At 35.0% G+C, this 20,260-nt stretch overlaps 1 protein-coding gene across 3 annotated transcripts in view; it reads left to right on the top strand.

Moving 5' to 3' along the window:
* The window catches only part of LOC125649502 (uncharacterized), a 60,517-nt gene extending 48,082 nt beyond the window's left edge, over positions 1 to 12,435 (top strand). For all 3 annotated transcript variants that reach the window (XM_056164572.1, XM_056164571.1, XM_056164573.1), the window contains 2 exons: positions 5,849 to 6,000; positions 10,992 to 12,435. In XM_056164572.1, coding sequence (XP_056020547.1) covers positions 5,849 to 6,000; positions 10,992 to 11,175 — 336 coding nt within the window. In that variant the 3' untranslated portion in view covers positions 11,176 to 12,435. The remainder of the gene's footprint in view (positions 1 to 5,848; positions 6,001 to 10,991) is intronic.
* The last annotated feature ends 7,825 nt before the right edge of the window (positions 12,436 to 20,260 follow it).

The following is a 20,260-nucleotide window of genomic DNA, read 5'->3' as shown; positions in this document are numbered from 1 at the left end:
TATACTGTCCACTCAATACCTTGAGAACCCTTTGCTTGACAGACATTAAACTTGGAACACTGGTACATCATAAGGAGTGGATTATCCCTATTGATTTTGAGGTCTCATGGTCCAAGTTCAAGGGTCAAACTGTACATAGGAGTATACTGTGTGCTCAATATCTTGAGAACCCTTTGCTTGACATACATCAATCTTGGTATGCTAGTAAATCCTAAGGAGTATATGACCCCTATTAATTATAGGTTCACTTGGTCAAAGGTCAAGGGTCAAACTAGACATAGTAATATGTTGTCTCCTATATTTCAAGAATAAGTTACATGATTGACACCAAACTTGATACACTGGTACATCCTAAGGAGTAGATGACCCCTATTTATTTTTAGGTCACATGCTCAGTCCACTCTGGACATAAGATATTGTCCACTCAATATCTTGAATTGACTTGGCACTATTATCAGTTAAATGATTCATATGTATAACCCTTTTCAATTTTGCACCATGGGGGATATATGTTTGACAAACATTTCTTGGTTTTCTTTTTTGTTTTGATAGTAGCTTTTTATGTCTAGTTGCTGAATAAACTCTAGAAATATACACTAAGAGTCAGCACAGTAAATCCTGGTAAAAGAAGCGTGCACACACGCACACATACATACATGATGTTCTTCATCATTAATTACTACTATCTTGCTCCTTGAAGATTACCTACTCCAGTTGACAATGAAGTGCGAGACTCTCAGGTCCTTTGATTATATAATAGTTCCTATCTCCTAAACCTTCCATAAAAAATTGATCATAATTGATCACAAATATTCCTTGAGACAGGGACTTTTGGACCAAGGTCATTTTGGAAAGGTCAAGGTCACTCAACATACACCTTATATAAGTGAGATGTTCTTTATTGCGACAGTTTTTGAACAGGTATTGATCATATATCACACAAATAAGTAATAGGCAAATGGCTTTCAGACAAAGGTTACTCAAGGTCATTTTGTAAAGGTCAAGGTCACTCAGAACATATACCTTATCTGTGGAAAAAACTTCATTTCAACAATATTTCAACAGTTATTGATCTTTTAGACTAAGGTCTCTCAAGGCCATTTTGGAAAGGTTAAGACCACTCAGGACATATACCATATATAAGATGATCAGTCAAGCATCCCTGATCCCCAAACAGATTAGAAAATTTACAGGCAGACTGCCTGGGGCAGTCAAGATGTAAATGGCTGATTATTTTGAGAATCACTATTGAATACATATAGTGTAATTATGGGTTTATTACATTTTTGTCAGAATTTTTACAATGTAATACCGAGTCGCAGCATCTTGTTGGTTGTTGTCGGTTCCTTTTTATTTCCATGCAGAATTACGGGTAGTGTCCACACTAGTGGGCCCCCTTCCAGGTATCTGGCTAGCTGCACGCATGGCAGATCTCACCTCAGATCTCCATTCTTTCCGGTCTTGAGGGTCGTCAGTAGAGAGCTTCCATTCTCTACGATCTTTCTCTGTCAGCTCTCTTGGGACAATGTAATAACACAAAACATCTTACGACTAAGCTGAAAAAAATAATTCTGTCTGATAATCAAATACCGATCACAAGGTCATAAGTATGTATTCAAGTTTTATAAACCATGGATGTACTTTACGTATTGATTAAGAAAATCTACAAGAAATGAAAAATAAGAAAAATTACAGTGTTTGTAAATTTGATCTTAGTCGAGATATTTTGTAAATAAGGGCCATATAGCACTGGTATGAAACTGATGTACGTAACTGCAGTTATGTACATCCCAAGATGGCGGAAGAAGAAACAGGTAAATTAGAATAGCGATGTTTTTGTCTTTTAGAAAGCAAAGTGAAATACACTTCACGAAAGAGGATGTCTATTTATATCAATAGTTCACAACTGTACCCAAAGTCTTCATTATACTGTCCTGAATTTGCTGCAATCGGTATTTGAAATACGTAGATTGATGTATGTAACTTTCACAATATGAAGTACGTAACTTTCCGATTTGCACATAAAAGATGTACGTAACTCAAAAGATTTCCATTAAACTTTCATTCATTTGTTCATTCAAAAAGCCCGATAGAATACCTTCATCAATAAAAATCACATGTTAAATAATGCTACCAACATGCCATCAAATCTTGTGCTTACATAATAGATAATTACTAATATATGATAATATGTATTTAGTTTTAAATTTCAGCTTGAATAAAAAATAAAAATGAAAAAATTTGCTTGCTCACCCATTTTTTGCCATAAAAAATCCAAACAATCAAAAATTAAATTGGCATAGCCTTAGTAATAAAAATATTTCAACATTAAACAGTGAAATTAGATATATTTCTGAATTTCACAATGAGAATTTTCACAAAAATCGGATGAAAATGGCTTTCAACAGAATTTTTTGTTGTTGAAAAAATGTAATTTTATATGAAGAAATATGAAAATTTCGAAGTGTTACAACACTTATGTATATCATGTACATGCAGACGAGAACGCGTGAAATGGTATTAAAATAATATATTGAAGGTAATTAATTGGTATTAATTGTACTCGGATAAAACAGACTCTGGAGCTCTGAAGATCACATGAAAATTTTCCAGGAGAGTTAATTCCAGCAGAGTAGATAGATATTTATTCATTGGCAACTTTAAAAGTTGAAAGTACAATAACTAAGTAAAAAAAAAAAAACATAATATTAGCAAATATAAACGTGATAAGAATGTACACGAAAAGACAAAGAATAATTATAAAAGCATTTACATACAATAAAAATATTTGGAGAAAATATAAATAAACAGACGTAAATAAGATACATAAGAGTAATTGAGTCTACGTAGTATTGCAGCAAAAGAATACCAAACAAATCATGTTTGTCAACGTATCCTAAAGAAATATCTGGTAAAAACATCCCCCAAATATCTATGCACATTTTTACCACCACCCCCCACCCCCGCCCAAAAATAATAATGAAGAATTACTGAAAATCTACATAACCTGAAAAAAATAAAACATCTTAAAATCAAGATCTTCTAAGCTTGTGAAACATTCATACAAGTTAATGATAATGATGTAAATTTCTCTTTTAGATATTCAATCCCTTCAAAATACCAAACCAAGAAAACCAACCTGAAAACATCCATTTTACCTACCCCCCCCCCCCCTTCCCCCGATAGAAATACTACGATTTTATTGGACATCCAAAAGACACCAAAATTCAAAATTTGTCCTCCCAAGAATAGGCATAGTCTTTTTGAAATGGTAAAAATTTGGAGTAATAACACACACACACACCCCTTTTCCCTGTGTGCAGCATCTGTTCGTATCAAATATCTCAAGAGGTTATGGAATGAGGTTTTTTTTTATCGCTAATGGCATTCTTTCACTGTCACAAAGTATGTGCATTACTTCTCTGCTTGTTTAGCTGCTTAGAAAGCAAGCTTTAGGGTTTGTCGAACTACGAGCGAATTGCACAGTTACGTACATCATATAGGAAAATTACGTACATCAACCAAAAATATTTTAATGAGTTACGTACATCACGTGTGTTTTTACACAGGAGTTTAACTCGTTCATTCAGGAGAAACAAACGGATTTTACCATTCTGAACGATAAAGCGTAAAGAAATACACAAACTTGACTAATTAATATCACTGAATAGTTGATAGGATAAGATATAATCTAAATTGAAAAATCACCCGTTTCTTCTTCCGCCATCTTGGGATGTATGTAACTGCAGTTACGTACATCAGTTTAATACCAGTGATATAGGTTTGTGAAGAAATGGTTTTGACACTGCTTTAAAATTCCAACATAATATGTGGTCTAGCGTAATAAACAGGGAATGTAAAAATGAGGTTCCACTGTATTGTAAAATGATTTGAGGTAACTTGAGAATATTTTCATAGAATTGAAAGGTAGTGTTCAGATTAGGAAGCGGAAGACCCCTTTCGACTTTCAGATTTATTAGTTTTGTCTTTATGTAGTAATGGGACATAAAAATTTTATATCAGAATATTCATTGTGGGGCCCTTTCTTACTTGTCAATTTTCAAGGACAATTTAATTTTTAAAAAAATTCATTTGTTCAAGAACTTATTACTTCAAGTACTAGTTCTCAAAAGATATTGTAGAACAGTTTCCAGAACACAAGAATAAATTTTTGAAGAGGAGAAGTGTAGCAATATGCCAATATATTGATACATACTGGTGTATTTAACTATTTCTCCGCTGTTTGTCCCATGGGATAAGATACGATGACCACTCCTCCTTATAATGGTTTTACTTGTCCCTTAATATTTTCTGTCTTTATTCAAATAAAGAAAGACAGTGCATTGATATGTGTTTTTTTTTAATTTTCTATTTTCAATCATTAAAGATATTCATATATTCAGTCCTGAATAAAATCACAGTTTGAGTCATTTATCCGAGTCTGAATCACATAACGGTAAATTTGAGCATCACAGACTCTTAATTTGGAACAACAGCAAAAACAAACTGATTGTTCGCTTCTTCGACATCTTTCTAACTTTCTGAGAAAGGGATGTTTTGTGATACACATCAATAGCAAAACCCTTTCCGGACGTGTTCTGAATTGCTATTCATTGTATGAGTAAAAGACTTTATAACTCTTTGTAGAATTAAAAGTACCTACAAAATTATATACAAACATCAACTAATTCTTTATTTACCTTGCTTTTGAAGTTAAACACGATAAAAAAAATTCAAATAGTTATCCGGATATGGGGTTTATCTATCATGTTTGTAACCCTCCCGAATGTTGACATATTAATGCTGTAGTTACTATGATATATATACCGGCAACATGCATACTCAGAAAGGAGTTTTTAGTCAGAAAGTGTAAAAAATTTAGTCAGAACGTGTAAAAAATAATTTTCAAATTTTTTTTTCTCGAATAAAAGTAAATTCAGCTGTTACAAAAAATTTTACTTATCACTGGGGAGGAGTGTGTTATGTGGCATTCACTCATCCTGAACCAATTTTAATTCGCCCAGGACGAGTGGATGAGTATTCTTTTGTACATATTTTTCCAGTATGTTTTGTACTGCTGTCTCTATGATAGATAACATATTTTAAAGCAACCTGGCTATTTATGTCCTTGAATTGGTCTTCTTTAAAACAATATGAGATTATGTAGGAAAAGCAAAGTATGCAGAACATTTTGATTGACAAATGATTAGTAAAAACTCAGCAATTTTTACAAAATTTATTTCAGTTATCAATAATAATAATAATGAACAACAATGATGTTTACCCTCGTTCAAAAGCTACACTATTTGCAGCAGATAGATTTCTTAGTACTGATAAGTTTGAAATAAAATAACGTAAAATATAAACAAAATTCTGGAAACAAAAATCTATTTCCAATGGATTGAAAAGCTGTCATGTTTTTTTTAGATCATTAAATTTTTATATTAATTAGTTTAATAATTGTGTGATATGGGATAATAAAGACAAATCTATTAAATGTTGTGCCAAAAACAAGTTAAAACACCCATCTTGTTTGTTTTAATCTTTTTAGTGAAAATTTTCAATGGGGAATTAAATTCAATACATTTCATTTTGCTGATATTAAATGTTATATTGTACATAATGGGTCAAAAGTTTAGCCCATCTTAAAATATGTGTAAATATTTTCCAGACCAGTTAATGGTAGATTTGTTTTCGAACAGGTCACTATACTTTTGGTTGAAAATGGGTCTTATGGATCCCATGCTGAACTATTGAAAATATTACATAATTTAGAAATGTTAACATTGTAACAAAACATATTGTAATAAGTATTTCTTTTTCTGACTTTACTGTCTTTGAACTGTAGGTTGCATTCACATATGTACAAGAAAAAGGATTTGGGAACTTAAATGAACTTCCCCATGGATTTGATCCAGAGAACTGGGGGAATCTGGAAGTTGGCACACAGCTGTTGGAAAGGTGTTTGTTATCATTACAGGCCTTTTTTATTTTGTCAAGGCAAGTAACTTTAGAATTTTAACATTTCTGTTTATCAAAGGCTTCAGATATCCAGATGCTTCAGCCTCTGAATGATTTTTCATGGGTAACAGAATTTTTGAATGTTATTAGTCCCCTACCGGTGAGACTGATGGGGCCTAAAGAATTCCTGTTCATCTGTCTGTCAGTCAGTCTGTCCCACTCGGTTTTCTGCCCATGTTTTATCATGCTTTGATTTAGGAAGCTGAAATTTAGCATGTGGTTTACTTAGTACTGTATGCTTACAGATCTAGTTTAAGTTTTGTCACAGATGAGTGATTTTTCAAGATATAAGGGACTTTGTGCTGAAAATAGTTTTCCAGACTTTTTTCCACTTTGCTGTAACTTAGGAATCTGAAATTTGATATGTGGTTACCTAATGAGTAAATACAGACCAAGTTTCACTTTTTGTTACAGTTAACCTTTTCTAACAAAAATTGTACGACTTTGTTTCATGGTTGTATGAACTTCGTCTATTTTTGTTTCCCAGAGATTTTTTACCATGCTTTGATTTTGGAAGCCGATTTTCAGAGACGCATAATGTTCGAATGGTAATGCATGATGAACTATAATGGACAACTACCAATCACAATAATAGGACACTTAAGGTTTCCTAAAAAGGAAATTAAGGCTGAAAGAAGTTCAAGTGAGCTTTTCTGATCACTCATTGTCCGTCGTCTGTCTGTCTGTAAACTTTTCACATTTTCGACTACTTCTCCAGAACTACTGAGCCAATTTCAACCAAACTTGAAAAAAAGCATCCCTAGGTGAAGGGGATTCAAGTTTGTTCAAATAAAGTGCAACACTCTTCTCCAAGGGGAGATAATCATGAAAATGCAAAAATAGGGTAGGGTCATTTAAATATCTTCTCAAGAACCAATGGGCCAGGAAAGTTGAAATTTACATGAAAGCTTCCTGACATAGTGCAGATTCAAAGTGTGTTCAAATCATGACCCCTGGGGCTAGGGTGGGGCAACTTAGGAGATCAATGTTTTACATGTGAGTATATCGTGGAAAATCTTTTCAAGAACCACTGAGCCAGGAAAGTTGACACTTACATGAAAGCTTTCTGACATAGTGCAGATTCAAGTTTGTTCAAATCATGCTCCCCTCCCCCGAGTAGGGTGGGGCCACATGACAATAGGGGATCAAAGTTTTACATGAGAATATAGGGAAAATCTGTTTTAAAACTCAGAAAACCAGAGAGCCAGAAGAGTTCAAATTTACAAGAAAGCTTCCTGACATAGAGTAGGTGGAAGTTTGTGCAATTCATGGTCCCCAGGATAGATTGGGGCCACAATAGGGGATCAAAGTGTAATATGCTGATATATAGGGAAAATGTTTGAAAATATCTGTTCAACTACGTTAGCTAGAGCTTTCATATTTTAAATGTATTCACTCTTTATGGAAATACCTTTCATGTGATGTGGTGTGTGATCTTCTGACCTTGAGCTGGAAGTTTGATCTACTTTTGATAAAATCTGACCTATACAGTATGTCCTGAACTATTTAAGGCAGATCTTTCATATCTGGTATATACAGTCAACTCTCGATAAACCGCCACCTTTTGTTCTTATGAAATTATGGCATTATAACGAATTTGGCGATGAATTGAATTACTGCCATCTTGAAGAAATAGAGTTACCGTTCTTTTATATGTAAGAGTTATCTTTTGTCCTGACTTGCGTAAACCACATAAACAACGCCTTTTCTAAGTCAGTATTAAGTGCACTGCGGTGCCGTTTCCTGGCAGGCGAGCCTTCAGAGATTGGGTCAGGGTCTGCAAGATTTGCATCCTTTGCTGCTAAGATGTTGCCCACTGTCCTTCTTTTTATATAGACTTTTCCCATAAAACAGAAAAATGATTTGCAATATCCTGATGGGTACATTTTGGATGATGTCCTTGGTACGTAATGATTTTTTCTCATCGAAATTTAACAGGACCCTCTTTCGTGGCGAAGCCATAGCTAAATTGAAATGTGTTTCTATGATGTATAAACAACTTGACTACAGTTCATCTCGAGTAATTTTCTTGTTTATTCAATATGTACAGCGATTACTGGGATCCTTCTGTCCAGGTGTACGCGGGAGATCGATAATGACCAATTTACTGCTTCACTGACCATGTGCACCTATGGCGGTTTATCGAGATAATTAACATGTTGAAATAGACTTTTGTAATGAAAACACTGTGGCAAATGGCGATAGCGAATTTGGCGTTTTAACGAGAGTTTTAAGTAACTAGAAAAATGCGGCGTTATAACGAAAATGGCGATGAATTGAGTGGCGATAATTCGAGAGTTACCTGTATATTTCTTACACCAAGATCTTTCATTTTATGATCTTTGACCTTGAACTTGGTGTTTGACTTACTTTTAAGAAAACATAACATATTGAATATTTATGCCCCCCTTTGAAAAAGAAGGGGCATATTGTTTTGCACCTGTCGGTCGGTCTGTAGACCATGTGTTGTCCGCTCAATATCTTGAGAACCATTCACTTGATGATAATGATATTTCATATGTGGGTTAGTTATGAGTAGAAGAGGGTCCCTATTGTTTTTCAGGTCCAAAGGTCAAGGGTCAATCTACTCTGGACATAGGAATATAATGTCCGCTCAATATCTTGAGAACCCTTTGCTTGAAAGACATCAAACTTGGCACACTGATACATCCTAAGGAGTAGATGACCCCTATTGATTTTGAGGTCATTTGGTCAAAGGTCAAACTGGGCATAGGAATATACTGACCATTCAATGTCTAGAGAACCCTTTGCTTGACAGACATCAAACTTGGTACACTGGTACATCTTCAAGAGAAGATGACCCCTGTTGATTTTGAGGTCACATGGTCAAAGGTCAAGGGTCAAACTGGACATGGGAATATACTGTCTGCTCAGTATCTTGAGAACCCTTTTCTTGACAGACATCAAACTTGGTACACTGATACGACTTCAGAAGAAGACGACCACTATTGATTTTGAGGTCACTTGGTCAAGGGTCACACTAGACAGGAATATACTGTCCGTTCAATATTTTGAGAACCCTTCGCTTGACAGACATCAAACTTGGTACACTGGTACATCTTCAGGAGAAAATTACCCCTATTTATTTTGAGGTCACATGTTTAAAGGTCAAGGATCAAACTGGACATAGGAATATACTGTCCGTTCAATATTTTGAGAACCCTTTGCTTGACAGACATCAAACTTGGTACACTGGTACATCTTCAGGAGAAAATTACCCTTATTTATTTTGAGGTCACATGTTTAAAGGTCAAGGATCAAACTGGACATAGGAATATACTGTCCGTTCAATATCTTGAGAACCCTTTGCTTGACAGACATCAAACGTGGTACACTGGTACGTCTTCAGGAGAAGACGACCCCTATTGATTTTCAGATCACATGGTCAAAGGTCAAGGATCAAACTGGACATTGGAATATACTGTCTGCTCCATATCTTGAGAACCCTTTGCTTGACAGACATTAAACTTGGTACACTGGTACATCTTCAGGAGAAGATGACTACTAATTATTTTAAGGTCACATGGTCAATCCACTCTTGACATAGGAAGATATTGTCTGCTCAATATTTTGAATTGATGATACTACTCTCAATTAAATGATGTGTGTGTGTATAACCCTTTTCAATTTTGCACCATGGGGGGCATATGTGTTTTACAAACATCTCTTGTTTTTTAGAGTTTGACCCACTTTAAAAAAAAAACAACACCTGACCTATTCAATTTCTCTGGAACTAATTAAGGCAGGGCTTTCATATTTTGTATATAGGTTCCTTATGGCAAGACCTTATTATTTTGTGAAGAGTGACCTTGACCTTAGAGGTGGACCTCCTTTTTAAATTCTGACATATTCAATATTTCCTGAACTATTCAAGGTAGATCTTTCATATGTTGTATATTGATTTCTTATGTCAAGACCTTTTATTTCATACTATGACCTTTGACCTGGTGACCTTGAAATTTTACTTACTTTTGAGAAAATGTAAACTGTTAAATATTTTCAGAACTATATTTCCTGAACTATTTAAAGATGGAGATTTCATATTTGTGTACATTTTTTAAGGCAAGGTCTTCATATCATACCATGATATATGACCTTGTGACCTTGGTCTTATCCAGAACAACATGATCATGTTAGTCATATTGGTGTTGAGGCATTTCTGTGTTATGTGAATTCATTTGCAGTTATGTTGTGATCCTTTGAGGCTAGGTTAGGGCCACAATATGGGATAAAAAAAATTCATGGGAATAAAGATTGATAAAACAAAAAAAAACTTTTAAAAATCACAACAACTGAACAATAGCAGGGCCAAGGTAACTCAAGTGAGCGATGTGGCCCATGGGCCTCTTGTTTATGAAAATTATGATATGATTGTACATTATATTGCTAGATATGTATGATGGTCTGATTGTTAAATAAAAGTACCTTGTCATGATATATTAGAAAAACTCTCACCTGAAATTGATATATTCTTATAAATTTTCACATTGTTCAGATTGATCCACATTTTCATATGCCCTCTCTCAGCATCACTCTCAGATTCCATTGCGCTAACTGAATGAAATGTAGGGTTGTGATGATTCATGGCGTATCATCCATGAAATCAACCACCACGTGTATTGTTATAGTATTGGACCGTGTCAGTGACTGATCAGTGCATATCTTTTGTTGTGATATTGGACGGTACACTTAATTGAAGTTCCAGAGGGTGATGACACTTTATGAATACATGTATTTGAAAATAGTAAAAGAAAGGAGTTTTGTAGAAGAAAAAATGTGTGTCCTTTAGATTTATCTCAAGCCGAGACATTTTTCAAGATTCAATTTTAAAAAATATTCAGCCCTTACATGCCTAAGCAAGTCCAATATTTTTCAGAATGAAATGTTTGCAGCTTATTTCCTTTACTTACTTTTAGCTCAGACAATAATTGCAAGATTTTTCTTTTCAGATGGACTGATAAAGATTTCAAAAAAACATTGTTTGAAGAAGTCAATAAAAATGTTGACAAAAATGAAGTGAAAGAGGAAAAAGATAAAAGGAAGAAAGAAAACAAAGAAGTCACCAAACAGCCATCACAACAACAGGGATCTCAGGAAGGAAAGAGTAAGAAAAAGAAGAAGAAGAAGAACTAACATTCTCCCAGGGAATCTACTGTACAAACAATGTATCAACAGGAGATTGAAACTGAACCGTGAGATTTAATGATGCATTATCACAAAGTTTGAATTTTAGCTTATATTCCAGTAGATTGTTATTTTGTGAAGGATACTTACAGAGAAGATGAATATATAGTTTTAGAAAAATGTCAGAAATGTTGCATATGACCTTAAGATTAATCATGCATATGGGGAAAATTTTGTCCACATTTTATTTTGGCTGATTTTGCCCACATCAATGATGTAAAATTGGATGAATTTGTGTGTACTAATTGTTCTAAAGTAGCAATAAATGACCTTTGGCAAATTCAAAGTGGGGTGAAATTGTTAAATGTGTCTTTACAAAAATAACTTGAGACCAAATTTTCCCTGTTCACAGTATTACAACTGTGGCATGTATCAACTACACAGCTTCAACCAGAGTTCACATTCATTTGTATTTTTGTGTTTCAGTAAGTAGATGATTTTCTTCTGAAGTTTTATCACAGGTACATTGTTCCATTCTTATTGACTGATATGTCCTGATCCTGTTTGACTGTACTTTTTTTTTTTCATTGTTGATGAATATAACTTTGAGAATTGTGAAATTAATGATTGTAAATAATAATTCCTTGTAATTTAATATATGTGGTTACACTAAGGTAACTATAGTTGTAGTAAGTTGTGAATGTAGAAAATGAGTTATACAATGTCACAACGATCCGTGAACAGTGATAATCATTGATCTTCGATTTTCTGTCTCTTTGTCCGGTGCGGGACTATATTACAGTGTTTCTCCTTGACAATGTTATTGGTTGTGTTTTAAATCATGACAGCATACAGTATTTGATTATGTTGTATCTAACAATTATAATGATCATGTTCACATTAGAAAATACACATATTTTTTAGCTAGCTTGTACCATTTTAGCTCTGTGTGCATCTGACACTTAATCAATTTGATAATGAAGTAAAAATCTATGTTTTGTACAAAATAATAGAGCAGTTTCATAGTCAAGCCATTGACAAAAATGAGATTGGGGGAAGGTGGTATATTTGGGGTGGTGTGGGCATAGTTATTAGGACAAATATGATATAAATTGTTAAGTGCCATAAAATTTCAGCAATTACTATGATAACATTTTTCCTTGTGGAATATTAGTTGCATGAAGTTGTGATGAATTTCTCTCACCGACATGGTGTCATCCTGTTTTATGAAGAGTTACCTTTCTTTAATAATAAATTTCTGATATGTGGTACGCTAGTTATTTTCATTCCCATTCTAAATTGTTATGAACAGTAATTCAGAAGAAAGCGAAATTGATCAAGGCATTTGTCTGAGATGTAGGTATTATTTCAGTCTTGTACACAGCACAGAAATGTATGTTAACTGAATGAGGTAAAAGCATGTATTTTTTTTATTACTTGTAAACCCAAAGTTGGATGAGACTGTTTTGGTTTTATAATGATTCAAACTTGCATGGAAATAATGATTTTTCCAATCTAGTAAATCTCATGGAGATCTAGGTTAGAATAGGTTTTCAATACCCCTTGCTTGTCATAAGAGGTGACTAAATGGGGTGCCAGGTCCTTTGGATGAGACCGCAAAAACTGAGGTCCTGTGTCACAGCAGGTGTGGCACAATAAAGATCACTCCCTCCTCAAAGGCCATAAGCGCCAAGCATAGGCCTAAATGCAGCCCTTCACCAGCAGTGGTGACATCTCCATATGAGTCAAATATTCTTGAGAGGGACGTTAAACAATATACAATCAATCAATCATACAATCAAATCTAGTAAAAAATATTTTATGACCTAAAAAATAATGGGAGCGTATCCTGGTCAAATAACCTAGACCCACATCTTGTGTGATCATAGAATTTCTGTGTTTCACTAATCTAAAAGTCCAGTTGTAATGGGGTAATACTGCATTTATTCAGGAATTCAATGTAACTTGTTTTGATATGACTAATCTTCCATATCATCAACAGCTCTTCACAGAAGACTGCTATGTGTTACTTTTTTCTGCAATTTAAATTTACATGTGAATGGTTGGAATGTGTTGTGTACAATGACTTCCAAGAATGTGCCACCTTGTGTGAAGGGATAGTATTGCTATTTCACTCTGACCAATTATTGCAAGTAATCTGTATTTAATGTTTTGAACTCTTTAAAGGCCCTGACTTAACCTTATGACATTTTGTTTTGCTATCCAGGTAGATGTTTAAACAAAGGCTATATATATATATATAGCACTGCACGTAGGAAAAGTAAACAAGTGTGTATCCATTTATCTTTGTATTTACGATCTCCTATTCCCAACTCACCGTAACAGGTCGAACTGGTTGAAGGTGGGGAAAATGGCGTGTCATTCAAGATTATATTACTTTTTTTAAAAATGTCATTTTGCAGATTTTCATTATGCAAAATCAGATCTGTCAGAAAAGACCAAGGCTGTTTAAAGGTGTCTTATTGAGGACATCCTTGGGTCCTAAGTTAATGCAGATTGTGTCAATTAATTCCAAGAAATGTTTTCATTGTACTCGTTGCTTTAAAAACCATTGAGGTATTCAGTAGGTAAAGGAATTATCAATGTCAATTTAAATAAAACTAAACAAAAAATACGAAATAGAACCAGCCATTAAACAAGATTAAGATTCCACATATCAGGTAAAATACTTGAATAATTGGGGTTTTTTTTCTTATGCAATTACCATATATAAACCTTTTATGATCAGAGCAATGCCTATTTTTTTCTCAGAATGTATGTTGGAAGTGCATATTGAATGGAAATCAGGATACATGCATATATATATCTGCTGCGTTATGTGGGAAAGTGTAGACATTAATTATTGATTACATTAATTAGTAGACACATCCTCCCACAGCCTTTGCTGTCTAGAAGTAGAGTGATTGATTAGATGGTTGACTGTATATACATCTAGGGGACTTGTTGAGTACTTCAGTATTATGCATATTGGCTGTATGTTTGGGGGATTTTTAGGTCATTGTTATTTGATCAAGTTTTGGAAATTTTCCAATTCCCAATAACTACTGCAGCATTGTCATTGCTTTTATCTGTTCATCAGCACTGGTGTATGTGATCTTGTCTTTTATTAGCAAATAAAAATTCATGATATAGAAATTAAAACTTAGTGTAGGTGACTACGTCTAGAATTTATCTGAGAAACTTATTTGTTTCAGGAACACCCATTAATTTTCCATTATTTAGAGATATACCAAGATAAAGATTTCACAATGCAAGCGAAGTACATGTACAACTTCCGATGCTTGAAATTTACTTAAAATTTCATTAAGGGGGTATTTAATTTGTGTGTTTAATATCATCGTAGCTACTACTTTTGACCTTTGGTATTTGGACATTAAGGTGGAAGATTCAACAGATGTGGTCAGGCTTGTTTGACCAGCTCTGTTGGTACTGAAGTGTACACTATAGTCTGGTCGCGACCTCGTTACATTGTACCTTCTCAAAGTAAACTTGGAGAGGTCACACACTGAAATTCTGACCAGGTATTCCAGGTATATAAAAGTGATTGATAGCGCAGTGCTCTAAAGACACTTTGCTGTCAAACATGTGTACCCTGTTACCTATTCCTTATTCCTGATAAGTACTGCACTGAGGCAACCCTTACGGCCTTAAGATTTTTGCCACACACTTAAAAATGATTTTTGTGTAAAATTGCTTGCTGATACTTGCAGCAATTTGCTTGTCCTTCAGGGTTAATATATATATATATATATATATATATATATATATATATATTACATCAGTCGCCTAAAAACGTTTCAGTTAATTAACGAGTTGACGTCACAATATTGTGCACTTTCAAATGACGTAGTTTAATTGATGATAAAAGCCGTTACATTTTGCGATAGTTGAAGGCGGGATGTAAATGAGAGGAAGAAAAAACAATGAATAAAATATGATGCAGTCTAGATACAGTAGTGTTGAAATGTACCTCGTTTTATTGAGATCAATATGTTGCCTTGTCCTGAACTTCGATTGATAGATTGGCATCAATACATACTAAATTGACCTTTTACAGACAGTTAAAGCAGAGTGTGTGTACAGAGATTTAAAGTCATACATCGTGTTGGAATAACAAAGGAACAAACGTATAAAGTGTACTATTCATTGATCCGAGGACAACCTGTATTGCAGTGTGGGTATACTAGCTGAAAGATATTTTTGTGTACTCAATTACACGAAAGATAGCGCTTCAAAGACGGAGCTAAATTTTCAGATAACTTTAAACTGTTTTTATAAAAACTAGCAGAATGAGAGTCTGATAGTCTCGTAGTATAAATCGGATAATCTATTGGTACAAATTTGAAAGTACTGGGGTGGGGGTCAGCTATAGCAATGTGTGTGTGCGTGCGTGCACGTGCTTTGTTAGATACGCATTAAAGTATTACACTATATGCGTTTATATTAGTAATTATTACAGAATTCTCCCTTCGCCCTCACTTACACTAAGCAGAGACGTCTATGTCTCGGACTAAACATTTTATAATGTTTCACCTTGCATACCTCATATCCAATTTGTCTTAAACAGACTAGAGCACGTTGAGTTTCTGTACGTGCTCTTTTCATGTGCATATATATTTTATCCCTTTAACATGAGTACTCTGAATAATCATTTACCACCTTTCACTCTGACTGCGAAAGGCGAACGTGCATTACTTGATGTAGAATGACTGCGATTTACAGCTGAACTTGATATCAGATGTTCTGTTTTAAGTGAGTCGAAAACCATGTTCCTAATGTTTAACAACCTAAACACGTCTGTATTGAAACAACTTCTGTAGTGCAGTGACTCGATATATATACAAATTGATAACGAGGCTTTTTGGGAAATCTTCAGTGCAGAGACTGAGGTGAAGAGTACGATCCCCAGTAGCGGGTTTAGGGGTCCCCAGTGGCGGGTCCCCAATGGCGGGTTTAGGGGTTCCCAGTGGCGGGTTTAGGGGTTCCCAGTGGCGGGTTTAGGGTTTAGGAGTCCCCAGTGGCGGGTTTAGGGGTCCCCAGTGGCGGGTTTAGGGGTTCCCAGTGGCGGGTTTAGGGGTCCCCAGTGGCGGGTTTAAGGGGACATACACACATCACGGTCTCTTATTTTAAAATGAAATAAAATGTGAACGATGAACCTTCTTTTTTTCACTCTCGAAGAAATAAATGACAAGACCCTTTGATTTATTGTTACTTTTATTAGGAAAACTTATATTTTATTCCAAAAAAAATATAAAATTTGTGTCATTTGATTGATTTCACATCATTAAAAAATGACAGAAAATATTAAAAATGACTACATAGGAGACATATTTCAAGCCCTATAAAATCCACGAGCTTTCGGGGGATTTCACGGCTTCTCCCTCGACCCATTGGAGGCCTTCAGGCAGCCCAGACCCCTGCCTCATGAAGTTGCGTCGCCCCTCCCCCCAGCTTTAATTCCTAAATCCGCCGTCTCTGATCCAAACTTTGATTTGACCTGTTCAAGTAATATAGTCTATTCCCGTGAAAATTATAATATGAATCCATTTATAATTGTTTTAATGAATTAATGAACACATTCATTTGAGGACATACAGTGTTACACTAAGGAGAGACATCGTATTTAGGTCTATTGCTATATATATATCGGTTTGTATCTGTCATCGTTAGTCATACGTTGATCGTAAACTAACATTTTTCAACTTCTCTGCAACGGCGGAACCAATTTTTGGGTGAGGGGAACAAAAATTATGAATATCATGGACTCGGCCTTCTTGGGAGCAAAACCTATGGTAGCATATTCCTGTGATCACTTGTCAGATAATCATGTCGACTTGTCAGATGATTGCCGATATGTCGACTTGTCAATAAAATGAATGTCGCCCTGATTAAACACGACTTTTGAAAGATGATATTTGTTGTAAGTCGTCGGAAAGAACTGGACAAGATGTAAATTCTATGCTCTAAATGAATACCTTTGAATAATATCATTTAATCAACCAAACCAAAGTTGTTTCTATTTCTAAAAATATTTGTGTTTATTTAATCCCCCTCACAAACATAGAAATGCTCACTCTCCCAAGCCATATACAGTAACCCCTCGAAAACGTCAATGCGGTTTTTTTTAAGTCGACATAATCATCCGACAAGTCGTAATGATTAACTGACAAGTCAACATAATTATTTGACAAGTGATGGCAGAAATATGCTACCATAAAAACCATCAAAATTAATGTTATTTTCTAAAATCCTCTTTACTTTTGGACTTCAAGGAGGCAAACTTTTTGCATGGCTGCAATGAGCATTGAGCCCTCTACTAAACTTGTGAAATTTATGGCAGTGGTGGATCCAGAACATTTCCAAAGTGGGTGGGGGTCAAGTTTGTACCTATGTATTTTCATGTGCATACAGGTTTTTGAAAGTTTATCTTTTGTTGTTAGATGCAAAGGAACACAATATGTACATTTATTAACATCTACTTTTACATAAAAGTATAATAATATTTCATCATCAAGACTAGAGACAATGATGCCTGGTTATGATTATTTAATGAGCAAGCTTATTGAATTTCTATAGAAATGTTTAAATTATACTTCTTTTTGTTAACAATGCCTTCAAGGGCCCTTGATTGGTCAATGAAATATCTTGTATCTTGTACCTTTTCCATCCAAGAACGGAGGGGTGGGTTTCAGACTCAAAAATGGCAAAAAATGACTTTTTAAAAAAATTCAACCAAAGGGGGGAGGTGCAATCTCTGTATCCCGTCTAGATCCACCACTGCATGGGTTCTTGGTTCAGGCCCTTAGGGTGGTCATCCATTGACAATGCATTACATGTATATCTTTAAAACAATCTTTTTCCTTACTTAGGACATCAAGCAGTCAAACTGTGGACAGAATTGTAATGAACAGTTAGCCCTTTACCAAACTGGGGGGGGGGGGGGGTGATGATCCCTGGTTCAGGCCCCGGGATGGGGCTCAGTTGGTCGTAAATGTATTCTGTCTCAGAAAATCTTTACTTCTGGACATCAAGTACATGTAGTCGAACTGTTGGCATGGTTGTAATACGCAACGAACGCTATACCAAACTGAAATTCATGAACCCGTGGATTCATTTATTGCATTATATATATCTAAGAAAATCGTTTTCACTTCTGGACATCAAGTTGACAAAATGTTTGCATCATAATATTGGATACTGAGCCATCTTACTAAAATTATGAAGTTCATGACCCCACGATTCAGATAACTGGGTGGGGTTGGGATTATACATTGAAAATCCGGACATGAAGCAGGCAAGCTGATTATAATGAGCAATGTGAAATTCATTACCCTTGGATTCAGGTCCCGGGGTTGGGCTTAGTTGATCATATGTTGAAAATGCAAATATTTAGAAAACTTTTATCCTGGCATCAAGTAGACAACTGTTAGCATCATTATAATGAGCAATGGACCCTCTTTGAAATCTAAATTCATTTGCCCTTTTAGAACTCAAGTAGGTAGTTGCATTTCGCTGTAACGTGATAAAACTTACTCTCCTATAATAATGTGTATTTATCATTTAGTACAGAGTATAAGAATGGAGAAGTATAAAAAGCTCACAGGTAACACAATGATTTCTAAAGACCAAATAATGCGCATACTCAGATGGTCGTTAAGGCCCACGGGTCTCTTCTTCCCTTACCCCACAATCACCTTTTTTGCGTCTTACTCAATGCGGCATCGTCAACAACGTAATTTGACTTGCACAGAACTCACCACGTATTGTTTCCCTTCCCAAACACCCACCAGTCACAATGAGTTCCTGACATGAAAGTATTGCGTAACTATCGACAAACTTAGTAGAAGTGGGAGTACTAGTTTAAAAAAATATATGGATATCTAATTTCCTATTTCTATTTATTTTGATTCAAGAATATACTGTATGTTATGATGTCCCATACCAAGTGTGTTGAGCGATTTACAATATGTAATGTCACCATGTAATCTATTAGCCCAAGGTAATTGTCGTCATTAAGCAAGAGCTGTGTAATATGTTATTGTTGTACATAGTAGTGTCAATTTTTGATTACGTCTCAAACTTGTCTCGGCAATATGCTGTATGATTTTGTAATTACTCTTCACAGATTTTGAATTCGTCTGTTTAGCCTAACGTGTCGATTTCCTAGGATTGATAATTCATTTCTCTTTCCGGTGACAATCCTTTTCTGTGAACGAGATTGCAATTATGTACTACTAAATGTATAAGCACACAATACCGAGTGATGTTGAGTTTTGCTCAGTGGAGGGGTTTCGGATTTTTGTTTACAATCATTGTGACAATATTGAAGTCAAATGGTATAATATCGGGTCTTATATTTATATTATTGTCGACATTTTTCGGCGTGCTGGTTCAGCTTTTATCGATTATACGATGGAGACAGGTGGACTGCCTTCATGTGCACCAGCTGCACAAGCCTTCAAACACTGAATTTGATAAAATGACAGCCCATTAAAGTAATAGTCCCATAGGTAGTAAACTTCTTCAATCATGTTGGTCAAACTATCTGAGCATTTTTCTTCTTCTTCTGAAATAATATTACACAGCAGTCTTCTGAGCACGTACTGCTTAAAAGTTCATCCATCGTCCCATATCGGATGAATTACTAACAGTACTTGTCCCGACATATAAATACGTTGTCGAAACAATTATTACAGTGGTGCTGCTTATGATATGGAGAGCCAGTGTATTCGAATCAACAGAGATATAGTAAATCATACTTCATTATCTGCACAGGCTTTCGATATAATCTGTTCTTATTTTATCAGCATGTATTGTTAAATCCCACCTGCGAAGATCTTCTCTAATTCATATACATATATGATACGTATGTGTAGAAATTGTTGCCAGAGGGCACAAGGTGCTAGGATCCTCGGTATTAGATTATTGTGTTGTACCATCTTATGCCACATTATTGATGTTTACCATCAGCGGTCTATTTAAGTGAAAAGAAGAAGAAAATGAACTGTAAGACGAGTTTACCAGCAGTAATTGGCTTAATGGCCGGTCGCTCGTCTGGTATTGACTCTGCTGA

Source organism: Ostrea edulis, chromosome 5 (assembly GCF_947568905.1).
Source record: "Ostrea edulis chromosome 5, xbOstEdul1.1, whole genome shotgun sequence".
Taxonomy (NCBI): domain Eukaryota; kingdom Metazoa; phylum Mollusca; class Bivalvia; order Ostreida; family Ostreidae; genus Ostrea; species Ostrea edulis.
This window is presented reverse-complemented; position numbering and strand designations above follow the sequence as displayed.